Source organism: Vitis vinifera, chromosome 5 (assembly GCF_030704535.1).
Source record: "Vitis vinifera cultivar Pinot Noir 40024 chromosome 5, ASM3070453v1".
NCBI lineage: Eukaryota > Viridiplantae > Streptophyta > Magnoliopsida > Vitales > Vitaceae > Vitis > Vitis vinifera.
In genome coordinates this window covers 18,291,513-18,307,931 of record NC_081809.1, presented here as the reverse complement: position 1 = coordinate 18,307,931, position 16,419 = coordinate 18,291,513, and the positions used below count along the sequence as shown (strand labels likewise).

The 16,419-nt window shown below is 42.1% G+C and overlaps 1 protein-coding gene across 1 annotated transcript; it reads right to left on the bottom strand.

Annotated features, from left to right (window-relative positions):
- Window positions 1–11,724: 11,724 nt before the first annotated feature.
- On the bottom strand, window positions 11,725–15,531 carry LOC109122606 (uncharacterized). The gene is made up of 6 exons (XM_059737086.1): window positions 14,687–15,531; window positions 14,523–14,605; window positions 13,419–14,405; window positions 12,744–13,304; window positions 12,271–12,683; window positions 11,725–12,066 (listed from the first exon to the last, which is right to left on the bottom strand). Exons 1-6 carry the CDS (start codon window positions 15,529–15,531, stop codon window positions 11,725–11,727), a joined length of 3,231 nt encoding a protein of 1,076 aa, XP_059593069.1.
- Window positions 15,532–16,419: the final 888 nt, after the last annotated feature.

Sequence of the window (16,419 nt, the reverse complement as noted above, 5' to 3'; positions counted from 1 at the left end):
TGTTGCAAAAAACAGAAGGACGAGAATGACTTTATAAATTCTCAACCTAACGAACTAATTAATCGGTAGCCAACCGATCGACCTCTTGGTAAATGCGGTCGACGTTGGTGACTTTCTATTTTTTGCACTTATTCATTTATTTGAGGACTGTGATTCATGGTCATTCTTAAACAAAACCAAACTCACATCATCTGTAGATAATTTCGCTACATAACCCCTCTTTTATACATGTGTTTTGCTTGGAATTGTTGTTCGAAACCTCTATATATGCTATTTACTCTACCTAAACTGAAAATTTTGCTTTTTTTCCTAGGGATAACATCTCATATATACAAGGTGACTACAATTACTAGTTTGTATAGCTTGAGAAATGTTGTATTTTCATATCAATAACATTTTCGAAAAATATTGTATTTTCATCATGGGACTGGGAGATGGTGTTACTTAAGACAGATGGTGTTGCTTCTTGAGCTCTCCTGTCAAGCGTGAGATTGGGAGTTTGGAGAGCCTTCAACTTGTTTTCATGGGGACTCAAAGAAGAATGAAGACAAACTTTGCACACCTTTGACTGTGTCACTGGTATGAATTAATATGCTTCAATGAGTATTGTAGCCTTTCTCATTTATTTCTCATGTGCATGTAGTATAGACTTGTATTCATTACCTAATGTTGTTTTTTTCTTGGATTTGGTGCAAACTATCTTACATATGGTGAAAAAATCATACTAAACTTGCAATAGATTATACATATAGGTCTTTTTCTCCATCCATGCACCATTTTACATATAATGGGTAATTCATGGGATTCAAATGAAACCATTGCCTTGTGTTTCACAGTAAGAATCGAGCATAGGCCAAATACAAATTATTTTATTGAAGAAGTATTAAACACTCAATACTAAACAAAAATTGAATGCAACAGTAGCATTGTTTACTTCATAAGTTGTAAATACAAAAACCACAATTTTGAAGACAAAGATTGTGGTGATAAAGCAACAACTTATTGCAAAAGTCCTTTGGTATTAAAACCCAACAATTTACACCCCTAATAATGGTTTATATTCAATCCATAAAAGACAATTGGAAGTCCAGAAAAGGGATGTTTTTGGTTTGTTTAAGAGATCACAAAAGCCAAAACATCAACTACACTTGTAGTATGTCATGGATGTATAGAATCACTACCATAATTAGTTATTGAGAATGCTTGAGATTGGAAAAGAAAAGTAAGAAAAACCAAACAAAGAAAAAATACAAATAGATGTACTCCACATAAGGCAACTAACAATAAACATTTGTAATGAAATATAAACCTAGGTTGAGTTTCAAATGGCATACAAAACATATGACGACATAATGAGTTTCAAAGGTCTACTCTTAATCCTCATCGGACATAGAATAATTGGAGGCATAATTAGGATTTTGTAATAATGTATTGCGCTCCATGGAGGATAACTCTCTACCATTATTGTTTGCATTTTCTTGGGCAATACATAATAAGAAAAACCTTGCTTTGCGAATTACCATTCTATTGTTTTCCTCTCGTATTTGCAAAAGTGTTGCAATGTACTCAGGGAGGTTATTTCATGACATTTAGAAGGAATGATGACATGGAAATGGAGCATGCAGTGCACACAACTCTTTGATGAGAATGTTTGACTCATTCACCCGTTGAACCCATTCATTAGCACCGTTGCATAATACTCTTTTCTATTTGAGGTCCATAAGCCACTGTAACTATATGGACCAGGTAATACCCAATGTCGGTTATCGCATCGATGAGCTTGAATTCCTTGTTGAATTGGGTCTCTCATGGTCTCCAACCATTAACTCGGCTAAAAGGGGTGTGCATTGTATTAATTTATAAATGATGAAATTTATTGTCAAATGATAAAGTAATTGCAACTCTAAGGGGTTGAATACATTATAAAACAATAGATATTGAACTATACAATACATGTGCATGACGCATAACCTAACAGTGAAACCTCCATTCATGGCTTACAATGCATACAAGTTATGGTGATGTGACCTATCAATTCAGACAACGTGAAAATGGAGTACGTCATGTACATGGTGAGTTATGAATTCACCTATCACAAGGAATTGTCAAATCAAGTGGAAGTTGTTGTGCAATAAAGGTTGGTGAATTCCAAAGTGTAAGAAAACCTGTTTTTCCATACAAATTATAAAAGGTCAAGTGGAGAGGTAGCATACATGAGACCGCAATTAAATGAGCCTAAATGTGTTATCACTTCAATTGAAATTGCAATGTGTTGACGAGTAAATTATGTGAAGTGATTTTATACAGGTGGCTATATATATCATTCATCAACAATTGTACACATGGGACAAGCGATAGCCATGTATCAAAACTTGCACAGTCATTTGGTAAATATTGAAGTCCAAGAGATGTTTTTAATTGTACAAGGCCTTATTGGGTTTTGGAAGATGAATTCTACTATGCAATGATGTCGTGTAATTGTTACAATGACCACAGGTTGCAAACAATGATCAGAGAATGGGAGTGTCGTGTTGATGAAGCAGAAACGCTTGTTGAGGATTTTCAAGTCCTTAGTGCACCTATACCATGTCGTTATGCAAAAATGATCGATAGGAATGGAATGATTTAATTACGTAAGACATTAAACTGCATTCAGGAAGAGAACAATAGAATGACTATTCAAAGAAATAGATATTTCATGTTGAAAGAGTTGTTTCATACTGCAAGAAAATGTGGACAAAATATGAACCTAATTGAAGTTGTTGAATTACTCACAACACTAGAGTATAAATCAGATACTAAAATGCATGATGATAATACTAACGGTGATTAAGTTAATTGAAAATGAAAATTTTGGAATGCATCTTCTTCTTGCAAATAAAGAGGCCTTGTTGTAATATTTAGTATTCAAATGGTTAAGGGTGCCTACTTTATGTAGTCTTCATAGCTCAATCTTTGTAAACATAATAACTTCCTACAATGAAGATTGCAACGAAAATGTGATGAGTATTTTCAATAAATTGTTGCATATGACTGTGTTATAGTAATTTGGTTGCGGGTCACCACTTTATGTACACACACTGTAGAATTCCAAGACAGAATAAATTGCTACAATGATACTTGACATAAAGAGTGAGTAGTTTCTCAATAATAAGTGTTAAAATAATTCATAGCCCTTGGGTGCTCTGTTTTTGTAGAGTGGACAACACTTTATGGATACTTTCAACATCACATAAATGCAGTTAAAACAAGACCTTCTTGCACATGATATTATTGAAAATAGTGTGTAGTCTTTTCAACATTAATTATGTGCAGTGAATAGCATGCGCCAAAGTGAATGGAAGTAGCTGAAGACTTGTTCTATATGGTTAATAATTCACAACGAGACATAACAATTTATAATTGTCAATACTACCTGCATGAGAAGACTCATGATAAGGTTAAACATAAAAAATTCAATTTGATGTCCAAGCTATCCAACAACATTATAGTTCACTGAGACAAGTAATACAAAAACAAAATAATTATTATGAGTGTGTATAGTTAATAGTTGTACATAACATGTTAGTCCATACATATAGTCAACTGAAACTTCCTTCAAAACACTTTAAAGTTGTGACGGATGAAGAATGACATTAGTCATTTAGGATATTCAATTCCATAGCTGTGAGCGTTAACAAACAAGTTGTCTTATGCTCCAAACGTTTGACTCATCATTTTAAGTGTAACAAAATTGATAATAATAGTCACATAATACCTATGAACACTACGAAAACCACGTTACTAGACATTGATATTCATAACACATTTCCACAACCTATGTTAAACTAGATATTACAATAAGTAACAAATGCTACAAGAAGCTAGCAAAGAAACCGATTACATATGTATATGAAATATTTTGCAAGGAATGGTCATCATCAATTGCATGTTCGGACTTTGGTTTTCCAGTTGATGAATATTCATCACTTATCTTCCATCTTGGTTCATAGAACACCTAAGCTTGGACAACTTAATATCTAGAAGTATATGCTTTGTAGACACTCCCCTTATAAAGGAGCACATTCTTTTAACATTCAACTTAAGAATCATACACTCCATGTTTGCGATCCACAAACACTACATAGTATGTTTTTTTTGCATGTTCGTCATCTAATGACATAATTGTTGTTAGTTAATTTTTTACAATCAATCATGTAATGACTATTGCAAAAGATAGTACAAAACATATATAATTCACACATGTATACCACGTTTTAGGATAATAAATGTGATGATTAATTAAAAAATCCAAAATATAACAAGCCAAGCTTGGGAATCAAGTTTTGAGGCTTCACATAAGTAGTACCCAAGTTTAACTAAGATAGTATCTAAGGGCTATTAAGGTAGTACCTAAAGGTACAATCCCCAAAATAAAAAAGGTGAAGCAATTGAGCACACTAAATAATCATATAATGGCATGCTTTAAGAGTAACAAATGAAGTAATTAATGTCCACAATTGAAGTTCCAAGGCTTCGGACAAGTAGTATCCAAGTTTAACTAAGGTAGTACCTAAGATATATTAAGGTGGTACCTAAGGTACAATTCCCAAAATAATAAAGGTGAACCAATTGAGCACACTAATTAATTACATAATGGGATGCTCTAAGGGTCACAAATGAATTAAGTAATGTCCACAATTGAAGTTCCAAGGCTTCAGAAAAGTAGTACCCAAGTTTAACTAAGGTAGTACCTAAGCTTCGATAAGGTAGTACCTAAGGTAGCTTAATGTCACAAGATGCTTCAAATGACCCTCCCCATGGGTTTATATAGGACGTGGGAGGCTTCTAGAGACCCTTGGAGACATCTACACTTAACTACAAAATGGAAGAGTATGGAAGCTTCTAGAGAGGGCTAGAGATGTCCATACATCTCTACACTTGGCTAGGAGAGCATTGGAATAGTGTGGGGTGTTCTAGAATCTTCCAAAGTCATCTTGTACATACCCTTGTACATAGACTAGTGTAGGAGCTTCTAGATTATTCTTGATTTGTAAGGAACCCTCCAAGGTTTTAGAGACTTCCTAAGGTGCCTATAAATAGGTAAAGGCTTCATTTGGCCAACACACCACCCGAATCACTTCTTAACCAAGAAAGTGAGTTCCAAAACACTTGTACGACTTCCTTTGAGCAATAAAGCTTCCATTATTTAAGAGTTGCCTACTACTTCCTCTAAAGCTTCTAAGTCAGGTGCATCTTAAGCTAGCATGCTAAGCATCAGGAGTAAGGTTGACTTAGCAAGATCAAGGGTTTGGCTTGTCTAAGTGCTGCACGAGCTTAGTAAAAGACTAAGTCCATGATAGTTGGTATCAGAGCATGGTTGTGAAGCTGGCATTGTGAAGGAAGCATGTCAAGGTCCAACGTTGAGGACGCTAGTGAGCAAACTCATGGAAGGGAGACCGAGCCTACTACACGGGACAAGAGTAAGAAGGATAAGTCTCGTGATGCCATTGCCAACATGGAGACAAGGTTAGCCAAGGTGGAGCTAGCCATGGAGGATACTCAGGAGAGGTTGGACTTGATCAAGCAAGGCATGGAAAAGGGTATGAAGGATCTTAGGGAACATATCCAAGACCTTCATGAGGGGATTCTAGTCTCACAAGTTCAACCAGTGTCGCACGGGGAGTTTGTGTCCTTCCAAGAAAAGGTCTTGAGTATGCTTGCTAGCATGGAGTCAAGGATGGAGGCCTTGGCCACTTGAATGGAGTCCTGAGACCAGGAGGTTAGACAAGAGTTGGCCATCTACAAGGCTGCTATGTCGGCATGGGTCATGGCCACACAGGAGGCATCTAGGGTGAAGGTACCGAAGCCATAAGGGTTTAGTGGCAAGTGGGATGCCAAGGAGTTGGACAACTTCTTATGGCATATGGAACGATACTTCAAGGCTATCACACTAACTGATGAGGTGGCTAAGGTAAGGACTGCAACCCTCTACTTTACTAACACAACTACTCTATGGTGGTGTGGACCCTCACCCGATCCACCGGATCGACGCGACTCGCTTTTAAAAGAAAAGAAAGAAATGAAAAAGTTGGTGTTTTCCAGTTTTGAAAAACCCGCCCTTGGTGAGGAACGGTGTTGTTTGGAGTCGCCACTTACTTTTTATTTTTGTTTTTAAAATGGGGCAAATTAAGTAAGAACAAAAACCCCTAATGACCCCAGTATGGAAAGAGCGGTCTACGAAAACTAGATTCTGGGTCCGGGGATCAGGTTACCCGTTGGGAAGGTACCTCATGCGAGGTAGCACCCCTCTAGGTCCGAAACTCGGTCTTTACTAATGAATTGGGTATGTGGGAGCATATGGGTCAAAGGTCAAATGAAACCCTAGGCTAAATAGATGTCATGAATCACACAATCCTAATTGGTATTTGGCATGCATATGAATTCAACCAAACAAAACGATGGGTGCATACCTGTGGTCCCTAGCTAAGCGCTGCATAAAAGGTCAGCCAAACACAGATAAACACATAACAAACATTCAAGATTAAGCACCATGCATGCATATGAATTCAACAACCAAAGCCAACGATGCGTACCTGTGGTCCCTAGCCAAGCGCTGCAGCAAAGGGTGAGTCAATCACGCAACAATGTATTCAAAATCAAGCATCAAAGCTTGTGCCAAAAGGGAGGATAGTTGGTTGAAATGAGGTAAGGGACTCCCCAAATGTCATACAAATCGAACTAGACTCATCTAGACCACACCACCCATAACTTCAAAATTTCCCATACTAACTGAAATCAAATACTGACTTAAACCTTCAAGATGGCTCTCAAGTGCCCTATAGCAAATGGGTTTGAGCCCCCATGGATAAGAGCTCGAAAAATGCCAAAATCGAGGGCTACCTAAAGTCCTCCAGCAGAACAGGTTTAACTAGTTCTCAACTGGTACAACCCATTGAGAAGAATTCCCAAATTTTTCTAGAAAACTCCTAAATGAGTGAGGATTCAAACAAAAGAAACGACACTCAATCCCGAGCCCGGATGAGTGAGAACCAGACAAAGAAAGGCAGGTGTTCCTTATGGCTGAAAGAGGCAGCCAACTATGGTGCTGAACCGATTGAACCGGTTCCCAACCAGTACATCCGGTTGATAAAAAATCCCAAATTGGGTCAGTAAGTTCCTAAGTGATTAAGGAAGCAAAAAAAAGAAACGGTTCTCAATTCCGACCCCGGATGAGTGAGAACCAGACAAAGAAAGGAAAGTGTTCCTCATGGCTGATAGAGGCTGCCAGCTATGGTGCTGAACCAGTTGAACCGGTTCCAAACCGGTTCAGCCGGTTGGTAAAAAATCCCAAATTCGGTCAGGAAGTTCCTAAGTGATTAAGGAAGCAAACAAAAGAAATGGTTCTCAATTCCAACCCCGGATGAGTGAGAACTAGACAAAGAAAGGAAAGTGTTCCTCATGGCTGACAGAGGCTGCCAGCTATGGTGCTGAACCGGTTCCAAACCGGTTCAGCCGGTTGGTAAAAAAATCCCAAATTTGGTCAGAAAATTCCTAAGTGATTAAGGAAGCAAACAACAACAATCATGTGTGGCCTTTATTGTCCACACCCAAGCAATACAATCTTCATATCAAAGGGAAGAAAAGATGATGAGGAAGGAGAAAAAACATATGAAGACGAGGAAGATAAGTTGTAAGTAAAGAAAATTCAGCATGCTTACCTTAGAATCTCCACCAAATATGATCCGTGCATGCCAATGATGAGTTCCAAAACTGAGAGGCTGTCACTCTCCTCTTCAAAAAAACCACAGTGTTGAAGCTTTCCCCACACTCTCAACTCAGAAGATGCTATTGACCTTTTGTTTTTCTCACCAGCAGAATTTCCCCTCTCCAAAATGTCCAAGGTCCTTTGCTCTCCTATCCTCTCACCTTTTATACTCATACCCCTCTTAGAATTTGAGCCTCCTGGGTTCCTTCCCCTTCAGCACCGAAATTCCCTTCATCAGCATGGGAACCACACCCCTCATTACTTCTCTTAGACTTACAAGGCCAGCTCACTCCCTTCAGTTTTTTCAGCTTGCTTCACCACCAAGAATCCATATGGATTCGTGGTGGGCTGCAAGGAACCCAAACCAAGGCCTAAAATGGACCCACAACATTGCCCAAAACCAATCTAGAGCTTATGGGCCTGAGCCATGTAGGATTTGGGCCTCAAAATTACTAGAATTAGTGTTTTACCTCAGCTGACTCAATGAACCGGCTGAACCGGCCGAACCGGATGCCAACTGGTCGACCCGATGGAGAAAAATTCCGAAAATTTGACAGAATGTTCCTAGTAGAGTAAGGAATCTATTAAAAAAATGGTGCATGATTCCAAGTTCGGAAGAGGGAGATATGATCAAAACAATTACCAAAAATCAGTGTTCTACACCGGCTGACCTAATGAACCGGCTGCCAACCAGCCGACTTGTTGCAAAAAAATTTTGAAAATTTTACAGAATGTTCCTGGAAGAATAAGGAATCCATAAAAAGAAACGGTTCTTGATTCCGAGTTTGGATGAGGGAGATACGATCAAAACAAGCCCGAGTGCTCCGAACCTCAACATGCCCCTATAAACCCCAACTAAGCTAAAACATCGGGATGACCCCACTTCCTTCCTATAGCGTGATGTGAACGACTAGGAAAATGGCCATGGTGACCCTCCTAAATGAACCACATATGCACCACAATGGACCACACACAAACCCACAAGAGGCTCGGACACCGACTAAGCCTAAAAGGGGCCCTAGTGGTGTCATATGCGAACGATGGGTGGATGTGACACCAGAAGGATAAATGCCAGTGTCGAGGGACAAAATTGAGGGTCTACAAATATGCCCCTCTTCAGTAAAGTGAATGAACGAGTGAATCTTGAGTGCGAAGTGCATGTAACGCATGAGTGAAATGAACTCTAGTGAAGAACCCAAATGACCAACAATTTTGTCCCCACCCAACAATAAAGAAGGCTAAGGGAAATAAGTCATGCTGACTGAATGGACTATGGGATCTAGGCACGATGCCGGAGAAAGAGAAAAGGAGACCCGATCACGATGCCGGGAAAGATTAGGGATTTGATCCGGGCAAGTATCGGAGAAGGGTTCGGGCAAGTACCGAAAAACAGTGGAATCCGGGCGAGTACCGAAAAATGGTGGAATCCGGGCGAGTACCGAAAACGGGTAAAATTCGGGCGAGTATCGGAAAAGGGTCCGGGTGAGTACCGGAGAAGGGTCCGGGTGAGTACCGGAGAAGGGTCCGGGCGAGTACCGGAGAAGGTTCCGGGCAAGTACCGAAAACGGGTAAAATCCGGGCGAGTACCGGAGAAGGGTCCGGGCGAGTACCGGAGAAGGGTCCGGGCGAGTACCGAAAAAGGTTCGGGGCGAGTATCGAAAACGGGTAAAATCCGGGCGAGTACCGGAGAAGGGTCCGGGCGAGTACCGGAAAATGGTGGAATTCGGGCGATCGAACTCGAGCACGATACCGAGGAACCACCGAACTAAAAGGGGGTAGGGATGCCATTACTAAGGTTCAAAACACCTAAACAGACAGAGGATGCCTTAAAACAAAACTCAGAGCAAAATAGGGGGACTCAAGATGCAACCGCTGATATACTAACCATGATAACAAAGGGGTATGCCCCAGTATGACGTCCAGGGACTGCCAACAAATGACTCGAAGAAGCCAGAAATCAAACACCTTCATCATGACAAAAGAAAGGGGTATGCCCCGGTGTAACAGCAGAAAATGCCGATAAATGACAAGCGGGAAATCACAATCACCACTAACAAATGGAAAGAATGGGGTATGCCCCTATAGGACAAACTCACAAATGTGACCAAGGGTGAAAGGAAGGAGTTATGCCCCAGTCTAAGATATCAATATCATGTTAGAATCCCATAACCGCACATATGGTTAAAGCTAGAAAGCTGAAAATATCACAATCATCCATTTCTAAGGAAAAAACCCTCCACTCTAATCCACAACAGCCAATATCCACAAAAACTGATAGGGGATATGCCCCAGTGTGTACATCTGAAACTCAAATATCTTAATGAAAACTCTGGAATACATCACTGAAGACCCACTCATTTGAACTGACGAACAACACAATGAATGGGGTATGCACCCCTGCTGGGTCAATGAATACCGTGAATCTGATCTCGGGTCAGACCTTAGAAGCACTCTGCTATATGAAGAAACTGAGCTGAATGCGGGGCTTACTCAAACTTTGATGTCCATAACATTGCTAGGCGAAATGGAATGCTTGCGTACATGTATAAAGAGCCAAAGCCAGCATGCAAGGATGGGAGCATGCCCTAGTATAAACGTGTCAAAACATCAGGCAAAGGTGCCCTCAACGGTCCCAACTCTCTATATCATCTATCTCTGATCATGGACCTGAGGCAAGTAAACTGAATGGAAAGACAATATGTGACCCTCGATATCCCCCGAAGTAATGGAGACCTGTCAACATCCCATACTCAATCAGTAGACGAAGCCTGTCCGAATGAACCGCATCGAAGCAAACACGAGATCTCATGGCCTCAGGGTGGTCTTACGACTCGGACCGTAATGTAGGCCAGGGGTAAAAGGTGAATGAAACGATGGGAAACAAAGGCCCAAATCTCCCAATAGATAATGCCAAACCCCTGTGTGCGCAATGTCAAATATCGCAGAACCATGTGAGCAAGGTGACTCAACCCTGCATCCAAATAAAAAACAAACAATAGGTGATACGCACCAAAGAACTCATCGTTCATGAAGTGAAACGACGATCAACGAGGATAGAAGCAAACGAAAAGGGACAAGATGAATGATGAATGGGTGTAGAAGAAAATGGAGAAACCAACTGGGATACAAATATAGCAATATGTGACAACGACGAACAACTCATCCTAAGAACGCCAAATCAAAGCAAGTCACTATATGATGGGAATGGTGATGTAGGCAATGATCCAAGGGCCTAGTGCTAAGGAAACCCAAACCTCACTCCCAATGTGTCGCCCAGATCCATGGTGAGAAGGATCGTACAATGCTCTCATCCGACTCTTAAAAGAAAAAGAAATCTCTCAAACCCAAAACCACCTCTGATGATCCCAAGTATATCAACGAACACCAAACAAGCACAATTTTTCCTTTTTTTTTTTTTAAATTTTAATTTTTCCTTTTTCTTTTTTTTTTTTCTTTTTTTTTTTTTGGGCTGAATTCCATACTATCACAATCCAACAAAAAGAACCCCAAACCTCCAATCTTGACCGACCCCTTCAACCTAAGAATCTTGGATCAAAGCCTACAGGCGGAACGAAGGGTGTGACAAACCTGACTGGTAGCTCTGGGACGAGAACGCATCATCATCACAGAAGGGAAAACAGAAGCGAAGTGAATAGAGATGATAGAAACTGGACTAACAGGTAGACGGTGTGAAGATGCAAAATGGAGACGAAAAGAAAAAGGCAATGATGCAAGAAAGAACAAACGAAGAATGACACCATGCCCACAATGCTCATAGATCCAATCAATAAATACAAAGCGCACAAGGGTAGGCCCCCAACCCAGGTCAGAAAAGGTATGCAAGGCTGAATGAAAGAAAAGGCCATAATAAACCATGTGAGGCTCAAAGGGCTAGCAATAGTATATATCAATGTATGGGTGTGCAATAGGGAATATGGCTACTCGAAGTGACGGCCACCCATCCTCTGACCATGATCTCATGCATAAAACTTCTTCAGCTGATCCACATTAACTGGCTCTTTGAACTGATTTCCGTCTAGGTCTGTCAACCAGGCAGCTCCCTCTCGAGTCAGATCTCGGATGACATAAGGCCTGCTCCAACTCGGTCTAAACTTGCCTCTAGGGTCGCTGATCAATCCCCTGAGGACTTTCAAGACTAGGTCACCTCTCTGGAATTTCCTAGGCTTGACCCTCTTTCTGAATGCACGGGTCATCTTCCTCTGATAGGCCTGAACATGATCTGCCGCCCTCAATCTCTTCTCATCCAACAGGCTAAGCTGATCATAACGAGACTGGGCCCACTCGGCCTCGGATATATGCTGCTCTAGTGCTACTCTCAAAGATCTCATCTCAATCTCAATAGGTAGCACTGCCTCCATACCATACACCAAAGAATACGGGGTAGCTCCAATAGAGGTACGAAAAAATGTACGATAAGCCCACAATGCGAAAGGGAGCTTCTCTGACCAATCCCGAGAAGTCTCGACCATCTTTCTCAAAATCCTCTTGATATTCTTATTTGCGGCCTCAACTGCTCCATTAGTCTGTGGCCTGTATGCAGACGATCTGTGATGCTGAATGCCATACTCTTGAATCAACGTGTCCACCTCACCCTTGAAATGCACCCCTCTGTCTGAGATCAGCTCATGAGGGACCCCGTATCGGCAGATAATATGCGATCTGATGAACTTGGCCACTCTAGCCGCTGTCAACCTAGCATAAGAAGCAGCTTCCACCCACTTGGTGAAATAGTCAATGGCAACCAAAATGTACTCATGCCCACTGGAAGACTTGGGCGAGATCTTCCCAATAATATCAATACCCCATACTGAAAATGGCCAAGGGGATGCAAGTGCATGCAACTCAGAAGGTGGCACGTGTATCAAGTCTCCATGCATCTGACACTCCTGACATCTCTGTACAAACTGGCAACAATCTGTCTCCATGGTCAACCAAAAGTAGCCAGTCCTCATGATCTTACGTGCTAGCATATGACCTCCCATGTGTGGGCCACAGACCCCTGCATGAACCTCTTTCATCACTCGATCTGTAGATGCACGGTCTAAACATAATAATAACAAGCCATCAGGTGATCTCCTATACAGCGCATCCCCGCAAACAACAAATCTGGTGGCCAACTGTCTCAATGCTCTCCTATCCTTGGCCGAGGCTGACTCTGGGTAAGCGCCGCATGACAGAAATTGATAAATATCATGATACCATGGCAGCTCAATCTGATCCTCTATCTCTCCAATCAGACAACAGTAAGCTGGTGCAGACCTAGTCTCAATCAACAATGGCCTAACATTCACCCCCGCAGGGATCACAATCAGAGAAGCCAAGGTGGCTAATGCATCGGCAAACTGATTCTCCACCCTGGGCAAATGTATATACCTTAACACATCGAATCTATCAATCAACAGGTCCAAGTAAGCATGGTAGGGTTTCAGCTTCTCATCCCGTGTCCTCCAGATACCTTGAGTCTGCTTTATAACCAAGTTGGAATCCCCGTGGATCTCCAACTGTCTATTGCCAAGATCAATTGTAGTCTCCAAACCTGTAATGCAAGCCTCATACTCTACAATATTATTCGTCAACCGGTGATGATTAGAAAATGCTAACCGGACTGATCTGGGGATATGATCACCCTATGGTGATATCAATAAGATACCAATGCCAAACCCCGACTGATTGGCGGCACCATCAAAGTATAACCGCCACCCCGTAATACTAGTCATTGAAACTATCTGCTCATCAGGGAAATCATCATCAATTGATCGGTCACCGGATATCGGCAAAGAAGCTAGATGATCTGCAACAATGCTTCCATTTACTGACTTCTGCGTGACATAATGAATATCAAACTCTGTCAACAATACCAGCCATCTCATGAGCCTACCGGTCAGAACAGACTTGTCAAATAGATACCTCAACGGGTCCAATCGTGAGACCAAGAGCACAGAATACTCTGTCATGTAATGTCTAAGTCTCCTAGTGGCCCAAACCACTGCTAAGCAAAGGCGCTCAATCATAATGTACTTGCACTCATACTCAAGCATCCTTTTACTCAAATAATAGATGGCTCGCTCCTTCCCCAAATCATCAAGCTGAGCTAACATGCATCCTAAGGCCATGTCTGAAACTGATAGGTACAGAAGCAAAGGACGCCCCGGTGTGGGAGGCACTAAAACTGGAGGAGAAAGGAGACACTCCTTAATCCTCTCAAAAGCGCGCTGACAATCATCATTCCAAACTGTAGGCTGATTCTTCCTCAGAATACGGAAGATAGGCTCACAAATGTCTGTCAGTCTAGCAATGAAACGACTGATGTACTGCAATCTACCTAGGAATCCCCTTATCTCTTTCTCAGTCCTCGGGGTAGGCATGTCAAGTATGGCTCTGATTTTCTCTGGATCAACTTCTATACCTCGCTCACTAACAATGTGTCCCAGCAATTTTCCAGAAGTCACCCCAAAGGTGCACTTCTTAGGATTCAATCTCAGCCTGAACTGTCTGATCCTCTCAAAAAACCTTTGTAAGGCTGCTAAGTGATCTGCCCTGTCTCGGGACTTTACTATCATGTCATCCACATAGACCTCGACATCTCTATGCATCATATCATGGAACAGAGTAGTAGCAGCTCTCTGATAAGTGGCTCCTGCATTCTTCAACCCAAATGGCATAACTCGGTAGCAGTAAGTACCCCACTCAGTAATGAAAGAAGTCTTCACCATATCCTCTGGAGCCATCAAAATCTGATTATACCCAGAAAAACCATCCATGAAGGATAACATCGGATACCCTGCAGTGCTATCAACCAACATATCAATGTGTGGAAGGGGAAAATCATCCTTAGGGCTGGCCTTATTCAGATCTCGAAAGTCAACACAAACTCTAACCTTGCCGTCCTTTTTGGGAACAGGGACGACATTAGCCAACCACTCAGGATACTTAACCACTGACAAGAAGCCAACACTGAGTTGCTTCTGAATTTCTTCCTTAACCTGCAAACTCCATCGAGGGTGTAGTCTCCTCAATTTCTGCTTAACGGGCCTAGCATGTGGTAAAATGGGCAGGTGATGCTGCACTATGGTGGGGTCAAGGCCCGGCATGTCCTCATATGACCATGCAAATACATCCAAGTATGACCTAAGCAGGTCAATCAATCTACTCCTCTCATCAGGAGATAGAGAAGAGCCAATCCTAATCTCCCTGGGCTGATCTGGTGCCCCAAAATCTATCAACTCTGTGCTACTAGAAATGGGTGTGACTTTCCTATCCTCTGAATCAGAATCACACTCTGACTGACCACCCAGTGGGTCATCTGTATCTCCCACATCATCAACATCATATATATGTGTCGTGGGTGCTGGTGGTGCAATCAAAGGAAAATGTTGGGACACATTCAAGTACTCGAAAATACTCATATCATTATTACCATCAGAAATATCATCAAAGCGGGTGACAAACCCGGACATAGTGTCAAAAGAAAGAGGTGGGTCCACAGAGTCGGACGCTCCCTCAACAGAAGCAAAATCAGAAGTAACGACATCAAGGACTGACTCATCATCAAGTACTGAAACTCCAGATATGTCAAAAGCAGAAAGGGGCCCGCGTGGGGCTGCATCAAGGATACGATCAATGCCTATAAAATCCACATCATCAGTGTAGGCATCAGGAATAAAGTCATCCTTATCAGTCTCGAGTACAAAAACTCCGAACATGTCGAAAACAGTATGGGGCCCGTGTGGCGCTGCATCGAAGATACGACTTATGCCGATCATGTCTATCTCGTCAGTGCCATATCCCAAATCCATAGGTAGGTCATAGTCAGGGACCTCATCGGGAAACACATAGAGAACGTACTAGCTCGGTCCGGTGATGGGGGCGTGACTATCATGGCACCAGGTGCCTCAGTAGTCCCGGTGTCCAAATGAATCTGACCTAGGGCCTGCTGGATGTCCTGAATCCCAACTGTCTCTGGAATGTGAACAGTCCCCTCTGTGCGAGGTGTATGCTCTGAACCCCTAATGAAGTAGTCGGCCAATTGGAAGGTGTATGGGCGGAGGAGATAATCAAATGGAATGCCAGACATGCGAGCCCTCACCCTATCCCTGCGCAGCTGTGACATATAACGTGCATCAGCCTCTGTGGGTATGTAACCTAATCCGTAGGGCATGTCGTGATCAACTGTGAAAGTAAACTCGTAGGGCCCCTGCTGGCGGCGACCCAATCCCATACCAGGCAAATAAGACATGCCTCTCATCATGCTGAGCACCAAAGTGCTGCTGTGCTGGTCAAATGACATAGGTACCATATCTCTGTTGCCATCCTCTAAGCTGACAACCTGGACCTCATCGAACGTAAACCCGGTCAAATGTAAGTCATCCTCACTGTGACTGATATGTAATACTGGCTCAGACGAAGTGATAATATCTCTATCAGACTGTATCGTGATAATGCGCCCCTCGTGTATGAACTTCACCTTCTGATGAAGGGAAGATGGTATAGCACCGGCCTCATGAATCCACGGGCGGCCAAGAAGCAGGTTAAAGGATGACTGGATCCTTAAAACCTGAAATACTATGGAGTAACTAACTGGCCCAATCATGACATGTGTACTGAGTGTACCCATAACTGTCCTCTAAGTCCCATCATAAGCTCTAACAGTC

Bases quoted from the DNA above. Each gene is read 5' to 3' on its own strand.
- LOC109122606 (XM_059737086.1), bottom strand. From the start codon at position 15,531: ATGATCGGCATAAGTCGTATCTTCGATGCAGCGCCACACGGGCCCCAT. The intron at 13,305-13,418 runs GTATCTTATTGA...CTTGCATTACAG, and splicing joins TCAGTCGGGGTTTGGCATTG to GTTTGGAGACTACAATTGAT. The intron at 12,684-12,743 runs GTCATATGCTAG...CCATGGAGACAG, and splicing joins CTGTGGCCCACACATGGGAG to ATTGTTGCCAGTTTGTACAG.